This window comes from Nyctereutes procyonoides, unplaced genomic scaffold (genome assembly GCF_905146905.1).
Source record: "Nyctereutes procyonoides isolate TBG_1078 unplaced genomic scaffold, NYPRO_anot_genome, whole genome shotgun sequence".
Lineage (NCBI taxonomy): Eukaryota > Metazoa > Chordata > Mammalia > Carnivora > Canidae > Nyctereutes > Nyctereutes procyonoides.
In genome coordinates, this window is record NW_026575126.1 from 47,711,481 (window position 1) to 47,731,144 (window position 19,664).

General features: G+C 40.8%; 1 protein-coding gene across 1 annotated transcript in view; it reads left to right on the plus strand.

Moving 5' to 3' along the window:
- SHISA9 (shisa family member 9) overlaps positions 1–19,664 on the plus strand; it is a 276,978-nt gene that overhangs the window by 5,003 nt on the left and 252,311 nt on the right. The window contains exon 2 of the mRNA XM_055339365.1: positions 8,564–8,691. Within this exon, the coding sequence (XP_055195340.1) occupies positions 8,564–8,691 (128 nt within the window). The remainder of the gene's footprint in view (positions 1–8,563; positions 8,692–19,664) is intronic.

A 19,664-nucleotide genomic window follows, 5' to 3' on the forward strand; every position in this document is an offset into this window, starting at 1 on the left:
AAAGAAGTTGCAGACATGACACTTCCTCCTGAGAACAAGGACACTCTCCCACACAACACAATTCCAAGTATCACACCCAAGAAAAAGGACGGAGATTCCATCATATCATCAAATAACCAATCATATCAAAATTTTCCCAGTCAGGCCAACAAATGTCTCCTAGAGTTTGGGTTTTCAAACTCGGATCCAGTTAAGACTCCCTGCATCTGGCTGTGAAATTTCTCTGGTCTCTCTTCTCTATCATGTTTTAAAATCAACTTAGAACCAGTTGCCAATATTTAGAAGCGGGGAGTTTTCACACAGACATCTAGATTTCTGACTTCTCTTGAGATATTGGGCAGGTCTGGCCACACTGGACCTGCATTTTCACACGGAAACTGTTGGCTGCCATGCTGAGAGGTGACTTTCCTCTTCAGGAAGCTCACAGGTTCACCTCCATCTCCGCCCCCCAACCCAGTTCATTCAGTAAACTGCAGTCCTTGGAGATACCTTCAGGCTGACCTTAGTGGCACGGGCTCTGGTTGGATGGCCTGAGATTCAATCCAGCTCGACCACTGAATAGCTGTGTGACCTTGGGAAAGTTACTTCACCTCTCTGAGTTTTTAGATTCTTGTCTGTAAAATGACATAACGACGATGATCCTTATGGCATAGGCTTGTGGGACGTTTTGCTGAGCATGGGCTTGGGAAACTCCTAGCCCAGAACTTCCTTATAACTCTTACTCTTATTATTCGAATTTTCTACCCCTCATCTGCCGAAGGGGTAAGTGCTGTAGTCTGGAACTCCGTGCCTGGCCCTTGCTCTGCTAACATCTTTTCAGCTATGTGACATGGGTCAAGTCTCCTGACTCCTTCTGACTTAACAAGAGGAGGTGGCAGGTTCAGAATAGAAGACCCACATGGGGCCACAGGAAAAGCCTTGCAAACTGGTGGCCTAGGTGATGTTGAAGAATGCTCGTCGGGTTTGCTATCTTGCCGTAAGCTTGTGTGTGAATTCTCAATTTCAGGTCCTTCCTCAGTGAGGCAGGCCTTATGACAGTCTGCCTTTTGAGAGGTACAGATTGCTTTCCATGAGGATGAATAAGCCCCGGGGGAGAGGAGGAGTCAGACTTCAAACCCCAGACAGTCTGAGGCCAGAGCACAGGTCCTTGACCACTAGGCTGCACTGCCTTTGAGCGGACCCGTGCAGGACTTCTGTTTCTCAGATCACAAAGAAGTGCTTGATGCTCTGCAAATGGCCACACATGCAGTGGGGCCAGTTCAAGGAGCCACCATAAGATCAAGACCAGGAATGTTTTCTGCGTCTGCCCCTGGCAGGGCCAGCCCTCTTGGAGAAGGTATTGATGAGAAATGACCTCAGGGGCAGAAAAGCATGTTTGAAGCTCTGTACACTTGAAGCCAGTAGGGAGCACATGTCATTATTTTGCCCACCTTCAAACAGAATCAGAAATCCAAGGGGCAAATTACATAGCACAGTGTCCTGTGTGGTTTTCAAACATGCTTCAGAAGAGCTGGAGTCCCTTGTAAAGAAATAGCATCAAGTGATGAATGTCCCTCCTTCTTTTCCCTTTTCTTCTTCCAACTTCCCTGTTTTCTTGTACATCTGTGGTTATCCTATGGCTTTAACCAGATCCCCGAGTTGGAGAAGCCCTTGCATGCATATCTTGTTGGCCATGGAAAAGTCTCTATAAATTCTTTTTCCTTGCAGGATATGTTTGCTTCTCTTTGGGCATTGAATCCTTGCATATTTATTATTATTTATTTATTTATTTATATTATTTAGAGAGAGACGGAGGGAGGGAGGGAGGGAAGGGGCAGAAGGAGAGGGAGAGAGAGAATCTTAAGCAGACTCTCCATGCCCAGCGCAGAGTCTGACACAGTGGCCCCATCTCATGACCCTGAGATCATGACCTGAGCTGAAATGAAGAGTTGGATGCTCAATGGACTGAGCCATCCAGGCGCCCTTGAGTCCTTGCATTTTAGAAATCACCTCCATTGGGGTATAGTGTACATAATAAAAAGGAGTTTGAGTTTGGAGTTTAAGTGCAGTTTAATGAGCTTCGTCTATACCTGTGTGACCACCACTCTGAAAATTATCTCATGCCCATTGCCCTTGCATTCTTGAAAAATAAAAGATGCTTCTGATACAAGAGGAAATGCTCAGGAATCCTATTCAAGTGTTTAAATGTCAGAGCACAGTTCAGACCTTGGGACTCCTGGAAGCTTTGAAGCAAGGTGCTGGGACTCTGAGCTCTGTTTGGAAATGTTGGGGTCTTTTATTTGCTCACTGTAATTGGAAAGTAAAAGGATGCAGCATTCTCTCTTTGTTCCTCAAATATGCCAAGCTCATTGCTACCTCGGGGCTGTTGTGTTGGCTTGGCTCAAATTCTCCTCTGTCAGACCTCACATGCTGGCTCTCGCTATTCAGGCCTCAGCTCGAGTGTCCCTTTCTCTGAGAAGCTGTCCCTGACCACCCAGGCTCAGTGACCGCCCCCCACCCTGCCCCTCCAGCCCATCGCCTGATGTTAATAGCTTCATTTCACATTATAGCCTAAAATTAACTAATTTAGTGGTTTGCTAGTTTATTATCTGTCTCCTTGCCTACTGTCCACAGTAAGGAGTGTGGGGACACTAGAGTCTCTTCTGCCGTTGTATCCTCAGTGCCCAGAACAGTATCTGGCACAGAGGAGTACTGACTTCTGACATCCTGGTTTACATAAGAAAGTATCTACTCTTTTACTCATTCATTCTTTCACTTATTCATGTCATAGGTATTTATTGAGCAACTATGGCACCCCGGCACTATTTTGAGGGCTCTAAGAGAACAGTGAATAAGTACAAACAGAATTCCCACACTCATAGAGCCAACTGTCAAATGGCCTGAGACAAATAACATACAAGTACATCTAGAAAGAAGCTGACACTAAATTGAACTTTATAAAATTGCCAATATTCAGGCACTTAAAAAATGGCAATGTTTCAACATAATTGCTCTGAACCAGGTTAACGAATATCAAGAAAAAGTAGTTTCTTCAGTAAGGTACCTGTATTATTAGCTAGGGTTCTCCAGAGAAACAGAACCTATGTGAGATATAATAGAGGGAGCTTCATTATGTGGACTTGCCATGAGCAAGTCTGAAATCTGCAGAGCAGATGTCTCAGTTTGCAGGCTATCAGGCAGGAAAATTCTTTTTCTTTACTCAGGGGAGGGTCAGCCTTTTGCTATAGTCAGGGCTTCACCTGATTGGATGAGGCCCACCCACATGTTGGAGGGCCATCTGCTTTCCTCAGTCTCTTGATGTAAATGCTCATGTCATCCAGAAGCACATTCTTAGACACACCCAGAACAGCTTTCAACCAAATATTGGGGCACCTTGTGGCCTAGTCAGGTTGACACTTAAAGTTGACCATCATAGTCCTCTTAGGATCTTGCTACTCAGAGCGTGATCTGTGGAGCAGCAGCATTTTCATTAGCTTGGGAGCTTGAGCAAAAGAACCTCAGGCTCTGCCTCTGAGTTACTGAAACAGAATCTGCATTTCAACAAGACCCCTAAGTAACATGAATGCACATTGTTTGAGAAGCACCCAAACCATGTGCCACAAATAGAGGCCAAATCCTTGGGAGTTTGGCTTACAGCGCATAGTTGGTTCTTTCCATTGCCTTATTAAGTTTTTTGGATACGTATTATAATGTGTTTTTTAGCATGTGCCCTCATACATGCACATTTGTTTTTACTAGTAAATATGGGATCATACTAGCAAACAGCTATTAGGTACATTATAGGACATATATGAGAACAGAAATTTCAAACTGAGCTGAAGGTACAATAAATATTTTAAAATGAGTTGCTAAGCATGGTGACATGCGATCATTGGCTGATATCGCAAAGGTTGAGGATGAAGCACATCATTAATAAACAGTCTATATTTTGAATATTTCTCGTGAGAGTTGTGATTCTTTTTGGCTGACTTTGCTTTGATCTGAATAGCCAATCATTGTTTTTAACCTTATGACAAGCTAGTGGTTGAAGAGAAGGTGAGAGTCAACTCTATTGTGCTCTGGTGCTTGCTCTATCAGTGTTGTCTCCAGGCTGCGGTTTTCCTGTGGGGGATATTTATTTTATTTATTTTATTTATTTTATTTATTTTATTTTATTTATTTTATTTTATTTTATTTTTATTTTATTTTATTTATTTATTTATTTTATTTATTTTATTTTTATTTTTATTTTTTTTTATTTATTTATTTATTTTATTTATTTTATTTTTTTATTTATTTATTTATTTATTTTGTGGGGGATATTTTTAAGCCACGTGCCTGCTGAGTGATGCTTAGCCTACTTAAAAGGAGAAACTTTATCTTCATAGCCCCTTTCAGGGTGCACCTGGCTGTAGTACAGGTGATGCACCCCAGTGATGGTGCCAACTGCCAGTCACCCTCCTTGGTCTGAGTTTCCTGATTCTCACTGTCAGGCGTGGGCATTTCAAGTGAAGACCCCAGCATCCCTACACACACACACACACACACACACACACTCTCACTCTCACTCTCACTCTCATCTCTACATTGATTTCTTACTTTAATGACTAAAGATCACACGTGGAAGCTCTTGGATTTCCTTTCTTGATCCCGAATCATTTTATGAGGTCCCTGGAGGGAATGGATCATACCTGTAGGCTGCTTTTTGGGTTTTGTTTTAAAGATTTTATCCATCTATTGAGAGAGGCAGAGACATAGGCAGAGGGAGAAGCAGGGTCCACACAGGGAGCCTGATGCGGGACTGGATCCCCAGACTCCAGGATCATGACCTGAGCCGAAGGCAGATGCTCAACCACTGAGCCTCCCAGGTGTCCTTATGGAGGTTTTTAAAAGAACCCTCATTTCCACTGCATACTTGGGGAGGGGCTGCTTTGGGGGAAAAGCAGCATTGGCTTCTGGGCAGGACTTTTAAGAACTTTAGCACTCAGGAGAAGCCCAAGGGGTCTGCAGAAGGCAGTGTTGACCATGTTTCTGGTAGCTGTCCTGGTAACTTTGCTAACCTCTTAAAAGCCTGAATATTTTGAAATTCTGGGGGGACTCCTTGGAGAAACTGGTGAAAGCTATGGCTTCTTGCTCAAGAAAAATGTACAAACAAAATTTCTATTCAAATCCAGATCCTCTGAAGCTCAAGATGAGGAACCTGTTTAGAAGTTAAAAAAAGGCAAATTAGGTTTTAGAGGGCATCTGCCTTTCCCCCCAAATGCTCCTTTCCTGTTGTCCTATTGAGTTTCAAACTCTGCTTACATCACAGAGCTGGGAAGGAGGCTGAACTCTGATTTCAGAGATACTCAGGTTTGTATCTTGGTCCCTGCACTGATAAGCACTTAACTTGAGCATTTTCTTCCCCGCATAAAATGGGTAGGCTAATCCTCACCTTGAATGCTCCCTTCCTGATTGGCCATCTTTCATCTTCATTGGCCTTTTTTCTTGTACCTCAAATATTCTTATTCTTTCCTGCCTCAGGGCCTTTGCACTCACTGCTCCCTCTGCCAGGAAGTTTCTTTCCATCATATTTATGTGACCAACTCCTCACTGTTCAGGGCTCAATTCAAGTGTCATCTCAGGAAAACTTTTCCCGACCACCTTATTTTTGTCTCTCTCTGTGTCTATTTAGAGTTTTAAAAAAGTGTACAATTCAGTTATTTTTTGGCATATTCATGAAGTTGAGCAACTATCACCACTATCTGATTCCAGAACCTTTTCATTATTGAAAGTCCATATACGTTCAACAGCCACTCTCTAGTCATCCCTCTCTCCAGCCCCTGGCCACCACTCATCTACTTTCTATGGATTTGCCTATTCTGAACATTTCATATAAATAGAATCATATGCTCCATGGCCTTTCGGGCCTGGCTTCTTTATGGGAGTGTTAGCATTCCAGGTTCCATTCATTTTGTAGCACGTGTCAGTACTTGATGGCTTTTCATGGCTGAATCATATACTCCATCCCATAACATATATTTTGTTTATCCATTAGTTCATGTGGGTGGTTTCCCACATTTTGGCTGTTGGGAATAATGCCATTATGCACTGGTGTCTCTTGATCATGTTCCTTTTATGTATTTAATTTTCACAACCCTAGTTTATTTTTTTAATATACATATGTCTTATCCTGTCCCCTAGAATATAAGCTCCAGGAAGGCAGTGACCTTTTCCGTCTTGCATCTTGCTATATTCCCAGAGCCTTGAATAGTGTCTGGCACAGAGTAGGCAATAAAGATTTGTTCAGTGAACGAACGAATGAATGAATGGGAGCAGTTGCTATTCTCTTGTCTATTGGAGGACTCAATCTTTTCCTGTAATTCACATGCGACCCTTGCTGTGTTCCCTGTATCTCACATCTGACACTTCTCACCAGCTGTGGTTCTTGGGCCATCGTCTCATTGCCCAGTGAGCAACCACTTCCCGAAGCTTGGGCCCTCTGTGACCTGAACAAAGTCCCAGATTTGAATGTGTATCAGAAAAATCAGGTGGCTGCATCCTGCCCCTGGAGTTTCTGAGTCAGTAGGTCTGAGTGAATCTGAAATTTGTATTTTAACACGTTTTCAGGGGATGCTATTGCCACTGGTTGGCGGACTGCTATTTGAGAGTTGGTGCTACAGGGGGGTAAATTTCAGCAAGCAAGCCGGGCCTCTTATAGTCATTGGTGGTATGTGGGGGCCTCACTCAAATGCTCACCTTGCTTCTCTGTCTCCTTTGATGTGGACTCAGAGGGTTCTGGTTTGTTCAGAGCACCTGGATGTATCTAAACCTGTGGCAGTATGCTGGAGAAGCTCTCCCTGGTCCAAGAGGAGGAGTGGACCAGGATGCTTATTGCAGTGTTGTGCACAGAGGCAGGGAGGTGTGCTGATCATCTAGGTGCCCATAATCAGGGAAATGGATAAGCAGGGCTGATATCCTGCAGCTTCTCACCATGAAACTGCTGGATGGAGGAGATTCACAGTTAGCGGTAGGGCTAGCTCTCGTGTTGTGCAAAGAGAAAGAAACAGATTGAGGTTTACAGTAAAGACGCCCCTCAGGTCAAAGATACACACCTGTGCAATTATAGCTACAATAGTATATACTGTTCAAGGATAATCCTATCTAAACAGAGACGTGATGGAGCGTAGGTGAAAAGTAAATGTGCTGGTGAGGTCTGACCTTAGGTGTGATACCTGGTTGACAGCTATCTCCATTCTGATCAGTGTGCAAACATTGAGCTGCTTGACTCAGTTTTACATCTAATTGTGAAGGTCACTGTTCTGGTTGAATTGTCTATCACATCTCTGCCCCCACCACTACCCATTTAAAAAAAATATTTTTTAGAGTCGTAACCTTGTAGTCTTTGGAATGTGACTTTGTCTAGAAATCGGATTGTTGCAGATGTAATGATTTAAGATGAGGTGTCCTAGAGTAGGGTAGGCCCCCTAACCCGGTATGACTGCTGTCCTTAAGAGCAGAGTTTCACAGGAAGACAGTGACTCCAGGAGACACACCAGGTGGTGATGAACGAGATTTCCAGCAACCTGCAGAAGCCAGGAAGAGGCAAGGGAGGAGTCGCTGTAGGTCCCCAAAGGGGTGTAGCCCTGCCGACAACTTAATTTGGGATTTCTGGCCTCTAGAACTGTGAGACCATAATTTCTGTGGTTTGAACCCACCTGGTTTGTGGTGCTTTGTTACAGCAGTCTGGGAACTAATACAGTCACTTAACACGTCTCCACTTGCTCTCTTATCTGTCGAATAATACTAAGAAGATGATCAATCTTTGGTTGAGCGTCAAGGAGATTAAACATGATGATAAATGGGAAGAGCCCAAAACACAGTTGGTGACTCAGATAGAGCTTTCCCTCCATCTCAGCTACTGATTAAGAGGGGTACTTGCTTACAACATGGGGTGTGGATGGCTCACACCAAATCCTCCCTAGCTGTAGGAAACCCCATGCACACAGTATACAGAGTTATGAATACAGACTCTGGTTCAAAGCCCTATACAAGTGGTTGTGTGACCTTCAGCAGGTTAATTCACCTCTCTGAGCCTTTGCTCATCCACAAAGAAGGAGTAATAAACCTCATAAGGTGCTCATATGCTACTTAGTTGAATTAAGGCACATAACGTGATTAGCAAGGTTGGCGGGCTTATGGTAAGTACTCTATAAATGTTATTTGTTGCTAATAGTGGGTCATTGCTGTACATGACTTGTGGTATCTAGCATTAGCTATGAAGGGGGACTAAGTGTCTGTGGGTTGCAGACACTTTACATATATTCTTCATTTAATCCTGTCAACAACTCTGCGAGGTGGGTGATCCCACTCATACGCAGGTATTGTAAGGAGCATGTGGACTGTTTTGCATGAAGTCCTTATGTAACCTCTAATTGCAGTGATCTTTTTTACTTCCTTATGTCTTTTTCTCCCTCCCACCCCTAGCTAGAATGGCATCTCCATGGAGTAAGGGGCCTCATCTTCATAAACACAGTGCTCAGAGCACAGCAGGTGCCAATCATTGTGTTTGGAATGAACAGATTTAAATTCTTTCTTCTTTCAGGGCCCTTGCAGATGTCATGAGGCCACAGGGCCACTGCAACACTGACCACATGGAGAGGGACCTCAACATTGTGGTTCATGTCCAGCATTATGAAAACATGGATACCAGAACCCCCATAAATAATCTTCGTAAGTATAGTCGTGCGATCCATTTCCAGCCCCTCTTGGTGACCCGTGCGGTGGTCATGTGTCTAGATTTCATGGTCTGTTTGGGTTCATTAAGACTTTTCTGTTTGTTGACTAGTTAAAAGTTTTAGTTCATCTCTCTGGGATGAAGCTGTGTTTGGCATCATCAGCTTTCACTTGGTTTGTTTCTCTGTTAAAGAGTGATCCCCTTGGTTGGTTTCTTATGGTGGGTTCTTCTGTTAACTAATGGCCCTCTTGGATGGTTCATCTTGGTGGTTCACCCACCTTGTTAACCACTGGGCTACTTGGTTGATTCGTCTTAGATAGTTAATCTGTTATCCAATAACCTATTGTATTGATTCATCTTGATTGGGAAATTGGTTAACCAATGGTCCATTTGCTTATTTGTCTCCTTCTTGAGGTAGACCAGTTGTGACCATTAGGTTCCCTGCTGTTTTCAATGAACAGATAGTAGTTCAGAAGAAATCGATCTCTTTTTCATAGAGTTTTGCAAAAATAAATCACAAACTACTCTATGTGTATGTGTATGCACGTGCGCATGCACATGTGTGTTTGTGTGTGGGGTCTTCCATTGTGGTTCTGTTGGTTTGGGGTGTGTATATGTGATTCAACAGTAGCAAATTCTCTCCATTTTTCTGCCAGGAAGGAAAAAAATGCTACATTTGCTATTGTATTTCAATAGGTATTCTTTAGTGGACAGAGCATACTTGGGGATCTTGGTATATTCCCTTAATTTTTCTTTTCTTTCAAAGGTCTTTATATACAATATACCTTATGGAGCTGATGCACTGGCTAATGGGAAGGGGGGAAGCAAGATTGTTTAGTTTTTTGACAATAGTGTGCTACCGTGTTTATTCCTAGCAATTATGTTTTCAAGTTAACCCCCCATTAAAGTAATGCGGAGGGCTTAGTTTAAAACAACAAAAGCCAGACAATTTAAAAGATGCATTTAGTTGTGGCTGGAGGTTCTTAAAAACATTGCACATTTTATAGTCTGGGTTGCCTTTGCTGAAGCTCCACGAGGAGAGTTGCACTGGTGTTCTATTTGCTGAATCATCATTTTGAACTGTTTGGCTACAAATTTTTATGCTGGATGAGTAGAGGAATAAATCTGTGGTATTTGACATAGGTAATGCAAATTATCTGATCATGCATGGTGATGATTTTTCATAGCCTTGGAAAAAATGTGGCAGTATATTTGTAAAGTCAATGTTTACACAGTTTGAAAATGGGCTACCAAACAGAATGTCTTAGGTGTCATTGTATTAAATAATTCAGCCATATTTATTTATGTGCCAGGTCGTAGAGTGGCATGAGAAATAGCCACATTTTAGAGCAAAATACATCAGCAATTGGAAGTTTTATGACCAAATCTCACAGCCCTGAAAGATACGGTAAATTGCACCAACTTTGACATGGCAATTTCTGAGCCCAGTTCTGGCTTTCATGGAAATGAGCACATTCTCTTTCAGATGTCACTGGGAAATAAGTTGAACCTAGATGTATGTGGGTTCCCGCCATTGCATGTGAGTGAATATGATCATGGAGGAGACAAAGTTGAAATGATGTTGAGTCCCTGGCTCTACAAGGTGATTGTTAACAAGTTTCTGGTGAAGTTTCCATCTTTAGGATGATGTTTGAATCAGCACTCACGTGGAATAACAAACTCTTTGAAGTCACCCATGTTTCATCATTGCATCAGGCAAAAGGGCAAGGAACATTAATGAATCTTGTTTCAATAAGGGACTTTTGTTTAAAGTTGTACTGAAAACAAATTACTGCTCAGAGATGGGTGTCCAGGCACTAATTCAGAAGGCTCCTGTGAGGGACTAACTGGGTTTATTTATGATTCTTGCTTTTAGTTTGTATCTGAATCTCTCAGTAATCATTATACTAATTAAAAAATGTGTCTTGTAATATTCTACTGGGAAGAAGTAGAACGGAGCATTCCTGGTAGACTACAGGAGAGAATTCCAGGTGCATGCAAACATTGCATTCTTGCATGAATATGATGTTAATTTTATATATTGCTGCTGGGTTGATCTAGTCCATATCTCCTAGAATTCTTCATAACATCTGGAAAATAAAAAGCATACAGCTCTTCTACATATTTGTATTAATTGGTTCAATTTCTGTAACTTGTTCAGTACCTGGTAGTCATGATAGGCTTCCTTGTAATGATTTTGTCTTTTCTTATTGATTCACAGGAGCTATTTATATATTATAGACACAGGGAAAATCTACATATTCAAGAGAAGGAATGTTTTGGGAGTTTACTGAGAGGATAGGCCTTGATAATTGGTATTTATCAGTTATCAGGGGTTCAAGAAGCCATGCAGGTGCCCATTTTGACCCATAGAGAACTAGGAGAGAAGGAATCCAGTCCAACTGAGAAGTTAGATCACCTCTTGGTGCCAGAATTAGAACGCACCTATTGAATATAAAACCTTTTTCCTGAACATTCTAGGTGCTATGAAGATTTACAATAAGAAAAAAAATGGAAAGAATGACGTATCCATTTGTGATATACCCATCATGCCATTGTTGGGGCATTCTTCACTAAACATTCAAGTGACCAGATTTGACCAGGAATTCAATACCTAGAACTTGAATGTCATTTCTTTTGTCTCTATTCAGTAACCCACTCGACATAGTTTTAGGAGGATATTCCTCTCCATCTGTTTCTCTTTCTTCATCTTACTACTCGTGCTAGAGCCCTTTCTGGTTTTCCATTATACTTTGGTTAAATGCTAAAAGAATAAAAAGTCATTTAGAAGGAAGGGAGTGGGGAAGGACTAGGGTAAAGGCAAATGGAGGCGACAGAAAGCTTCAGTGTGGGGGAAATTTTTGCCAGTTTTCCTTTATAAATTTCCTAGGGTTGATTTTTTCCTGTGATATGCAAGACTTGCCTTTTTATCTGAAGACGGATTTTTCTTCAGCTGGAGCTGTTCATGTTCTTTCCAGGCATTCAGTGATATTGCCTAAAAATATTTAGTCTGATAATCAAAAGGGCCTCGACCTCTTTGATGAACAGGATGTAGATTCAGATGAGATAGTGATTTTTCGCAAATGCTCCTCGGCTTCTGTGTAATTATAGTTTGCTTTTGAAGGCACATTTTGTCCTCAAGTGCTATGAACGTGCTTCTGTCTCCCCCACCCAAGCCTCGCAGCCTGCCAGTGACACTCCCCATCCTTTCTGGGAGTGCAGGGTAAATATAGGCTCCCTTTCGTCTTAAGGATGGGAGATGGGAGTGAGTGCCGTAGATACAAGGAGAGAGCCCGGATCAACGTCTCTCAACTTGTCTGTGTTAACAGCAGGTTTTTTTTTTTTAATACAGTTTTAGTTTGGGAATAATTTTGTATTTACTGAGAGGTTGCAAAGATAACACCCAGAGTTCCGTATACTCTTCACCCACTTTTCCTGAATGTGAACATCATACACTGATGTGGTTCACCTGTCACAACTAAGAAATCAACATTAGTACATTATTTTTAGCTAAACTGTTGATAATGTTTGGATTTCACTATGTTTCTTCACTCGGTCCCTTTTCTGTTCCAGGATGCACTCCAGGATGCTACATTGTATTTAGTACTGCAAACTTGATAGTAGAATTTTGGTTGGCAGTATTGTTTAATGATGTGGTAAAGACTGAAAACAATCCTAAATAAGTCAGTAGCAATTACAAGGCCTTTATTGCCATGGTATAAAAAGTGTCTCCCAGTGGCTATAAAAACAGCCACATAAAGTTATTCACCTGGTCACTGTTGGAATAGAACCCATTGTTATACTGACTGCACTCTCACATAGACTCCTGGGACAGAGTACCCTCCTGTTCCACGCAAATATGCAACCCCTCTTTGGAATTGGGTTGACGTTACTCTATTTATTTAGCAGCATAATCTGAGCAGGTGGGATCTCACCCCGAACTGAGGAGAAGTACTGACTTGATGTTTCAGGACACTGAATCCATCAGAAAGACCAGGCTCCCATTCCAGCCTCAGCCCACTCCCTACTGCCCCAGGACCATTCCCAAGTGGGCTTACAAGGAACCAGATGAAAGATGCCGTGCTGCTCTTGTCTAGGGCCAAATGGATTTTCATTCATTTATCCATATTTACCAAGGCACCTGGATGTCATATACTTGATTTTTGGAGGCACTGGGAGGGATATTCCCAAATATCTTTTCAAAATTGGGGGAACTTCCTAATCAGGGCAGGTACATAGGAATAAAACCTATGTAAGGTAGTTAAATATTAACAGTTACTTATATAGACAGCATTCTAAACCCCAAACACATTGAATCTTCAAAACCTTATTAGGTTGGTACTGTTATTTTCACCTCATAAAGGTGGGGAAACTGAGTCTCAGGTTAAATGGCTTTTCCAAAGCTCATACAGCTATTCAATGGTGGCACTGGGGATTTAAACAGGGCTGGTCAGACCCCAAGGTCTGTGTTTTAATCACTACACTGTAAGACCTCTCCTTCTGGTACAGGTGTTTGCAGAATGGGGAAGTCTTCCCCCGCTAGGAGTTGAAGTTGATAAAGGATATGCTAGGTGAACCCAAAGATCGATTGGAACTGTAGGAAAGAGAGCTCTTTCCAAAACACACTCCATCATACGTCTTGTGGAGTCCTTTCTTAGGAGGCATAATAACTAAAGTTTTATTGAGCACTTGCTATGTGCCATGTATTGTGTTAAAGCTTTGGATGCCTCAGCTCATTTCACACTGGAAACAACCTTCAAACAGCCCAGCTCAAATCCCTGCCTCAGGATCTTTGTACTTGCTGTGCTTCCTGCCTACAGAACCCTGCTCACAGGCCTCTACCCTTTGACATCTTACCTCCAAAGTCACCGCATGGGAGATGACTTCCTAGTCTTCCTCTTGTTCCCAAGTCACCTACTGTTCTCCATTTCTCCCATTATTTTCTTCATAACTTCTGTTCCCTCTGATATTATCTTCCTCATTATTTATGTCTACAATGTAACCTTTGTGAGAGCAAATGTTTTGTATTGTTATAGCGGCATCGCATATTATGGCTCACGGCAGCAGCCCCATATACATCTCTGTCCAGCAAATGAAAAAGCCCGTGGAAGGGGTATTATTATTCCTGTTTTGTGAAGGAGAAAACTGAGATTCATGAAACCTGAGAAACTCACCTGACATGATAACTGAGATTTAGTTTAGAAATCACCAGGAAGATATAAAATTGTAGGGGATGGCAGAGGAAACAGAAGTAGAAAATATTATTGTGGCCAAGTACATGGGGGTTCATTCTGTCTTTGTGTATATTTGAAAATATCCACCATAAAATTAAAAATCAAAGATCTTGTCCACGGTGTCCTAGTTAATAGAAGAAATAGGATTCATACCCAGGTCCATCTGACTACATAGCCTGAGTTTTATTAGATACACATGAGGGTATCTTCTGGTGAATATCCAGGGTCAGAAAGAGTAGGAATCAGGGTACTTTTGGGACTTCAGTAGGTAGTGTGAGTAATAAAGCATCACTGTCTTTTGCCTTTAATGCACTTAATCACTGTGTCTTTTAGTTCATATTAATCAGGGAGAAAAAAATGTAGTTCCTGACCAGCCAGTGGCCTGGCTTCTCCTGGATCAACTGCCTGTCTCTGGTTCAATCAGTTGGATGGGGTGGAGAGTGTCTTAGCCTCTCTCATGGCTATGATGGGGCAAGTTCTTGAAGAAGGTCATACTTGAGAAGTGGGGTAGGGATTGGCATTTGGAGCTTTGTTAGGGTGGGGGCAGGGATTGTGTTTATTCACCCCTGTATCTCCAGCGAAATGACACAGTGCTCAATGGATGTTTGTTGAATGAACAAACACACACATGGATGGATGAATCTCAAGTTCCATAAGAGGCCCAGTGGAACCTGTTAGCAAGGACCATTGGGATTTTGAGTTTTGAGGGAACTTGGGTAATTAACTCATGTGAAGCTTTTACTTTTTTCAACCAAGCCACAGCTACCAACATGTTTCTGAAATGAAAACTTTCTTTTCCACAGTCAGGCAGGCTAAAACTGCTCTATCTGAAGATCTATGACTATTATGGTTTTGGTACATGGGTCAGTAAATTATAGAGTTAATAAAAGTTAGGGGTTGGATCTATGACTGGATTATTACAAATGTTTATAACTAAAGATAAGTACAATGGCTTGAGTCAATTTTGTGTGGTTTTAGATCAAGAGTTCTGTGTTATAGATGAGTCTCTGACATGTGTATGATGACCACTAAACATGTCCAATATGAATTTGTAGTAGTACAATGAGGGAGTGGGAGATATATGCTTAGCAGAGAGTCATACCTGAACTGGGTATCTGCTCTGTCACCTATAACTATGTAATCTTGGAAAAATTAAATTAATTTTTTGAACCTCAGTTTCCCACACTATAAAAGGAGTAAAATACAAGATTGTTGAGAGGATTAAATGCACTACCACATATAATGAACTTAGCATAATGGCCGGTAACATATAAATGTTGGTTGTTATGATGATTATTAGTGGAATGAGTGATCATTAGTACTAATGTGGTCTATTAAAGAGGGGACGATGATACACACCAGCACAAATTTATTGTATAGTTGATATTTCAAAGTGAAAATGTTTTCATTCTGTGTGTCAGTTGATAACACAATCTGTGTGTGTGTGTGTGTGTGTGTGTTTGTTACTACTAATGTTTTTGATGCAAATGAGAACTGAAGAATCTGTCAATTTCTTCCCAAGGAAATAGCTCTGATGGAGCAGCTGTCCCATTCTTAGACATTTGTTCCTGTGTTATGTTTTTCTTCAATTCCCATTGAAACACATGAGCTTTTGTTCTGTTAGGAATATTGATTTTAATATTTTATTTACAGTGGTGGACCAGGCCCATAGGAATTTGTATGGTCTCAAACATGTCTTGTATTTCCACCCAGAAAATGAGATTATGTATGCATGAGGGTGTGTGTGAGAGGGTTTGTCTGTGTGTGTGTGTGCGTAAGCAACAGAAAAACAGAGCCCTTAAAAGAAAAAAAAAAAAAACCTTACCATTTTCTGTATTCCACCTCCTGGGCTGTTTTCAGAAATTGCTACTAATGCTGGCCACATGGTATTGCCTAATTAGATTTGCATTGCTTTTCCAAAGTGCTTCAAACCAGCTGTAGGACTATTTGTAAAGAAAGCCTAGGTGCCCATCACAGTGTCTGGTTTAGTTTAAAAGATGCCAAATTCTGTTCCTTCCATACTAGGGAAAGCCTATTTTTGGACACAGTTTCTTTGGGAGAGCATTTCTAGTTATATATTGGGATTAAATGATGCAACATGCCTACTGTGTTTTTGACACTTAGTGTGGATATAAAAGGAGTAAAAGATAAAACAGAATAATGTTTGTTCTGCACCTGCCACACGCATGCATTTTGCTTCTCACAACAACCACATGAAATAATTGAAATAGGTATTGCACCCACATGTTATAGATAAGAAGATTGTGGCTCAGAGAGTTTAAGTAACCTGCTCAAAGCACAGACTTTTTCAGTAAGGAGTTCATATCCTATGCGTAGGTTCAAACATGAACCCATCTCTGTCTGGCTTTAAGCTTTGTACTCTACTCATGAACTTTCTTGTGCCTTTCCTGGAGACCTATGCTGGTTGATGCTCCAGTTATGTCTCTTCTTCTCTTTCTTCTCCTCATTTATTGGTTTCTGCTAAGAATGACTGTATTAGATTATGCTTATCTTTGAAAATGGACCAGTTGAGATAAAGCCACTATTTCTGTCTTGGAGGACTCAGATTTTAGCCAATTTGTCTGATTTCTTGTCATTAATATTTCCATTGAGTCAATCAATATTTAAATGATACTAAAATCCTGCTATGAACAAGACAGTATATGAGGACTTGGAGATATGAGGATGTATGAGACAAGAATAGGAACTATCCTCTTAGAGTTTATGGGACAGTAGAATAAATAGATAATAGAAGAGGGAATAGATTAGGACACTTTTTATGAGAAATTGTTATTTTGTTCTGAGAGGGAAATACGCCCTAACAACTTCCAAGAGTCACAGTGAAAGAAAGCAGAAAAATGGCATGTGCTAATTTTCCTTGCCTTTAATCAAGGGGAGATCTATCAGTCTTAGAGTATAGGTCTTTGCACACTTGGGCAGCTCACTCAATTGAGTGGTTGATTCTTGATTTTGGCTCAGATCATGCTTCCAGGGTCCTGGGATCGAGCTTCACTGTGGGCTCCACACTCAGCGGGAAGTCTGCTTGATGATTCTCCCTATCTTCCCCTGCCCCTTCCCCAGTTCTGTCTCTAAAATAAATAAATAAATCTTAAAAAAAAGAATATAGGTCTTTCTTGCAGGTCTGATTAGTTTTATACAAATCATATAAGGGGAGAAGGGGGATTTTGTTTGGTTAGGGTCACATTATTTTTGTTTTCCTATTAAAATGCCATATCTGACACAGGAAGACCAAAACTTCGGAATTAGCTGTCAGGAGTTGAGTATAGATTCTTTTCAGAGTATCTTTTCAGTTCAATCAGCTTGCTGTTCTTCAAGATTAGTGTTGAATTTTTCTTCCTTTAAAAATAACAGCCAATATAAAATTAAGCAACATAGTTTAAAACCATAATACATATATTAAAATAATTTATAATGAGGTTTTAGGAAGCTGCTTGAAAAACTCCAATAAGAATTCTCAATAAAGTTAATTACAAGTTGAAAAGGAAACCCCATCACATTATTCTGAGAATGCAGTTAATGAAACTAAGTGTAATCATAATCTGAATATTTCATTAAATGGAGACTTAAACTCATTAATTTAGGTATTAGGCTTGGAGTTGTGTCCTCACATGAAAACTGCCATGCTCAAAGCAGAACCTGCACTTTATTCTACTCATTTCAATCCAGCCCTTTATCCCCAAGATGGGCTCACGTTTGGAGATCTGTCCATGGTGCTGAATCACTCCCCTGATGCCGGTTACGTGATTCAAACCACCGAGCAAGAAAAGTTAATCTAGAATTTTGGAGCTTGAGGGTACTTCAGGAATTATCTTGCCTTTGGTTCACTCCACTTTTGGTTTCAAAGATGATTAAAAATTGTAAAGAAATTGAAGAACTGGGGGATCAACATAGTGTACTAACTTTCAATTTTGCCAAGAAATGAAATTCAAAAGTAACTACAAAATACTATCACCGTCATTTCATAAATGACATGGACATTTTTACCAACCCTGAACATGTTGGTAAGAAATATTTCTTGAAATAAAATACAATCCCTAAATCAAATGAAGTGTTAGCTTTATGAAAAACTCATTCCCCTGTCCTTATTTCTCTCTCTCTCTTTCCCTCCAATCAATTGAAAATGAGAACAGGGATTTGCAGTTTGGGGAATTACTGATTATTCCTTAAATGGTTTGCTCACTGAATAAGTATTTGTTGAATAAATACTGGGGCTTGGTTTTAGGGATACAGAGTTTGGCTCTGTGTGTATGTATGCATGTGTAGGTATATATGCTTATGCCTATTTATGCATATATGAATTAATAGAGATTATACTCAGTCCATTCTTTGCATCTTACAAATAATGAAACTGAGAACCAGAAAAATGTTTTTTTAAGCTATACAATGACATTTGAAAAAAGTTTTGAAAGATTTTATTTATTTATTCATGAGAGAGGCAGAGAGAGAGGCAGAGACACAGGAAGAGGGAGAAGCAGGCTCCATGCAGGGAGCCCGACATGGGACTTGATCCCGGGACTCCAGGATCATGCCCTGGGCCAAAGGCAGGCACTAACCGCTGAGCCACGCAGGGATCCCTGAAAATTTTTTTTATTTAAATTCAATTTGCCAACATATAGTATAACACCCAGGGTTCATCTCATCACGTGCCCTCCTTAATGCACGTCATCCAGTTACCCTATCCATCCATTCACCTCTCCTTCTACAACCCTTTGTTTGTTTTTTTAGTTTGTAGTCTCTCATGGTTTGTCTTCCTCTCTAATGTTTCCCCTCTCAGTATTCCCCCTTCCCTTATGATCGTTTTCACTATTTCTTGTATTCCACATATGAGTGAAACCATATGATAATTGCCCTCCTCTGAATGACTTATTTCACTCAGCATAATATCCTCCAGTTCCATCTATGTCAATGTAAATGGTAGGTATTCATCCTTTCTGATGGCATAATGATGAAATTTAACAAATTAACACTGTTTTGAAACTTTATTGAGTATTTAGGACACAATAACTGATCACAAATACATGTTTACTTGGCAGTTCTCTGAAATGGACTTAAAGTTGTGAAGGGAAGGGATAGACTTTCTAGCTATGGTACAGCACTAGTTTAGTTTGATGTCTTACCTCTAATCCAAATGAAACTCTGAAATATTAATATATTTTTGACATTTTAAAAAATGATTTTATTTATTTATTTATTTATTTATTTATTTATTTATTTATTTAGCACCAGTGGAGGTGGGGAGGGGCAGAAGGAGAGAGATAATCCCAAGCAGGCTCCATGCTGCATGCAGAGCCCTGTGTGGGGGTCAATCTCATGAGCCTAAGATCATGACCTGAGCCAAAATCAATAATCCAATGCCTGACTGAGTCACCCAGGCACCCCAGATAGTCTTGACATTTTATTTTATTTTATTTTTTATTTTTTAAAAATTTTATTTATTTATTCATGAGAGACACAGAAGAAGAGAGAGAGGAAGAGACTCAGGCAGAGGGAGAAGCAGGCTCCATGCCGAGAGCCCGACATGGGACTCAATCCCAGGTCTCCAGGATCATGCCCTGGGCCGAAGGCAATGTTAAACCACTGAGCCACCCAGGCACCCCAGATAGTCTTGACATTTTAAAGAAAATATTGACTTGCCTTGAGCCCATGAATTGGAAGTTATGCAAGGGCACCATGTGGTACTTGATCACCTTAATAACAAGGAATGGAAGAAGTGC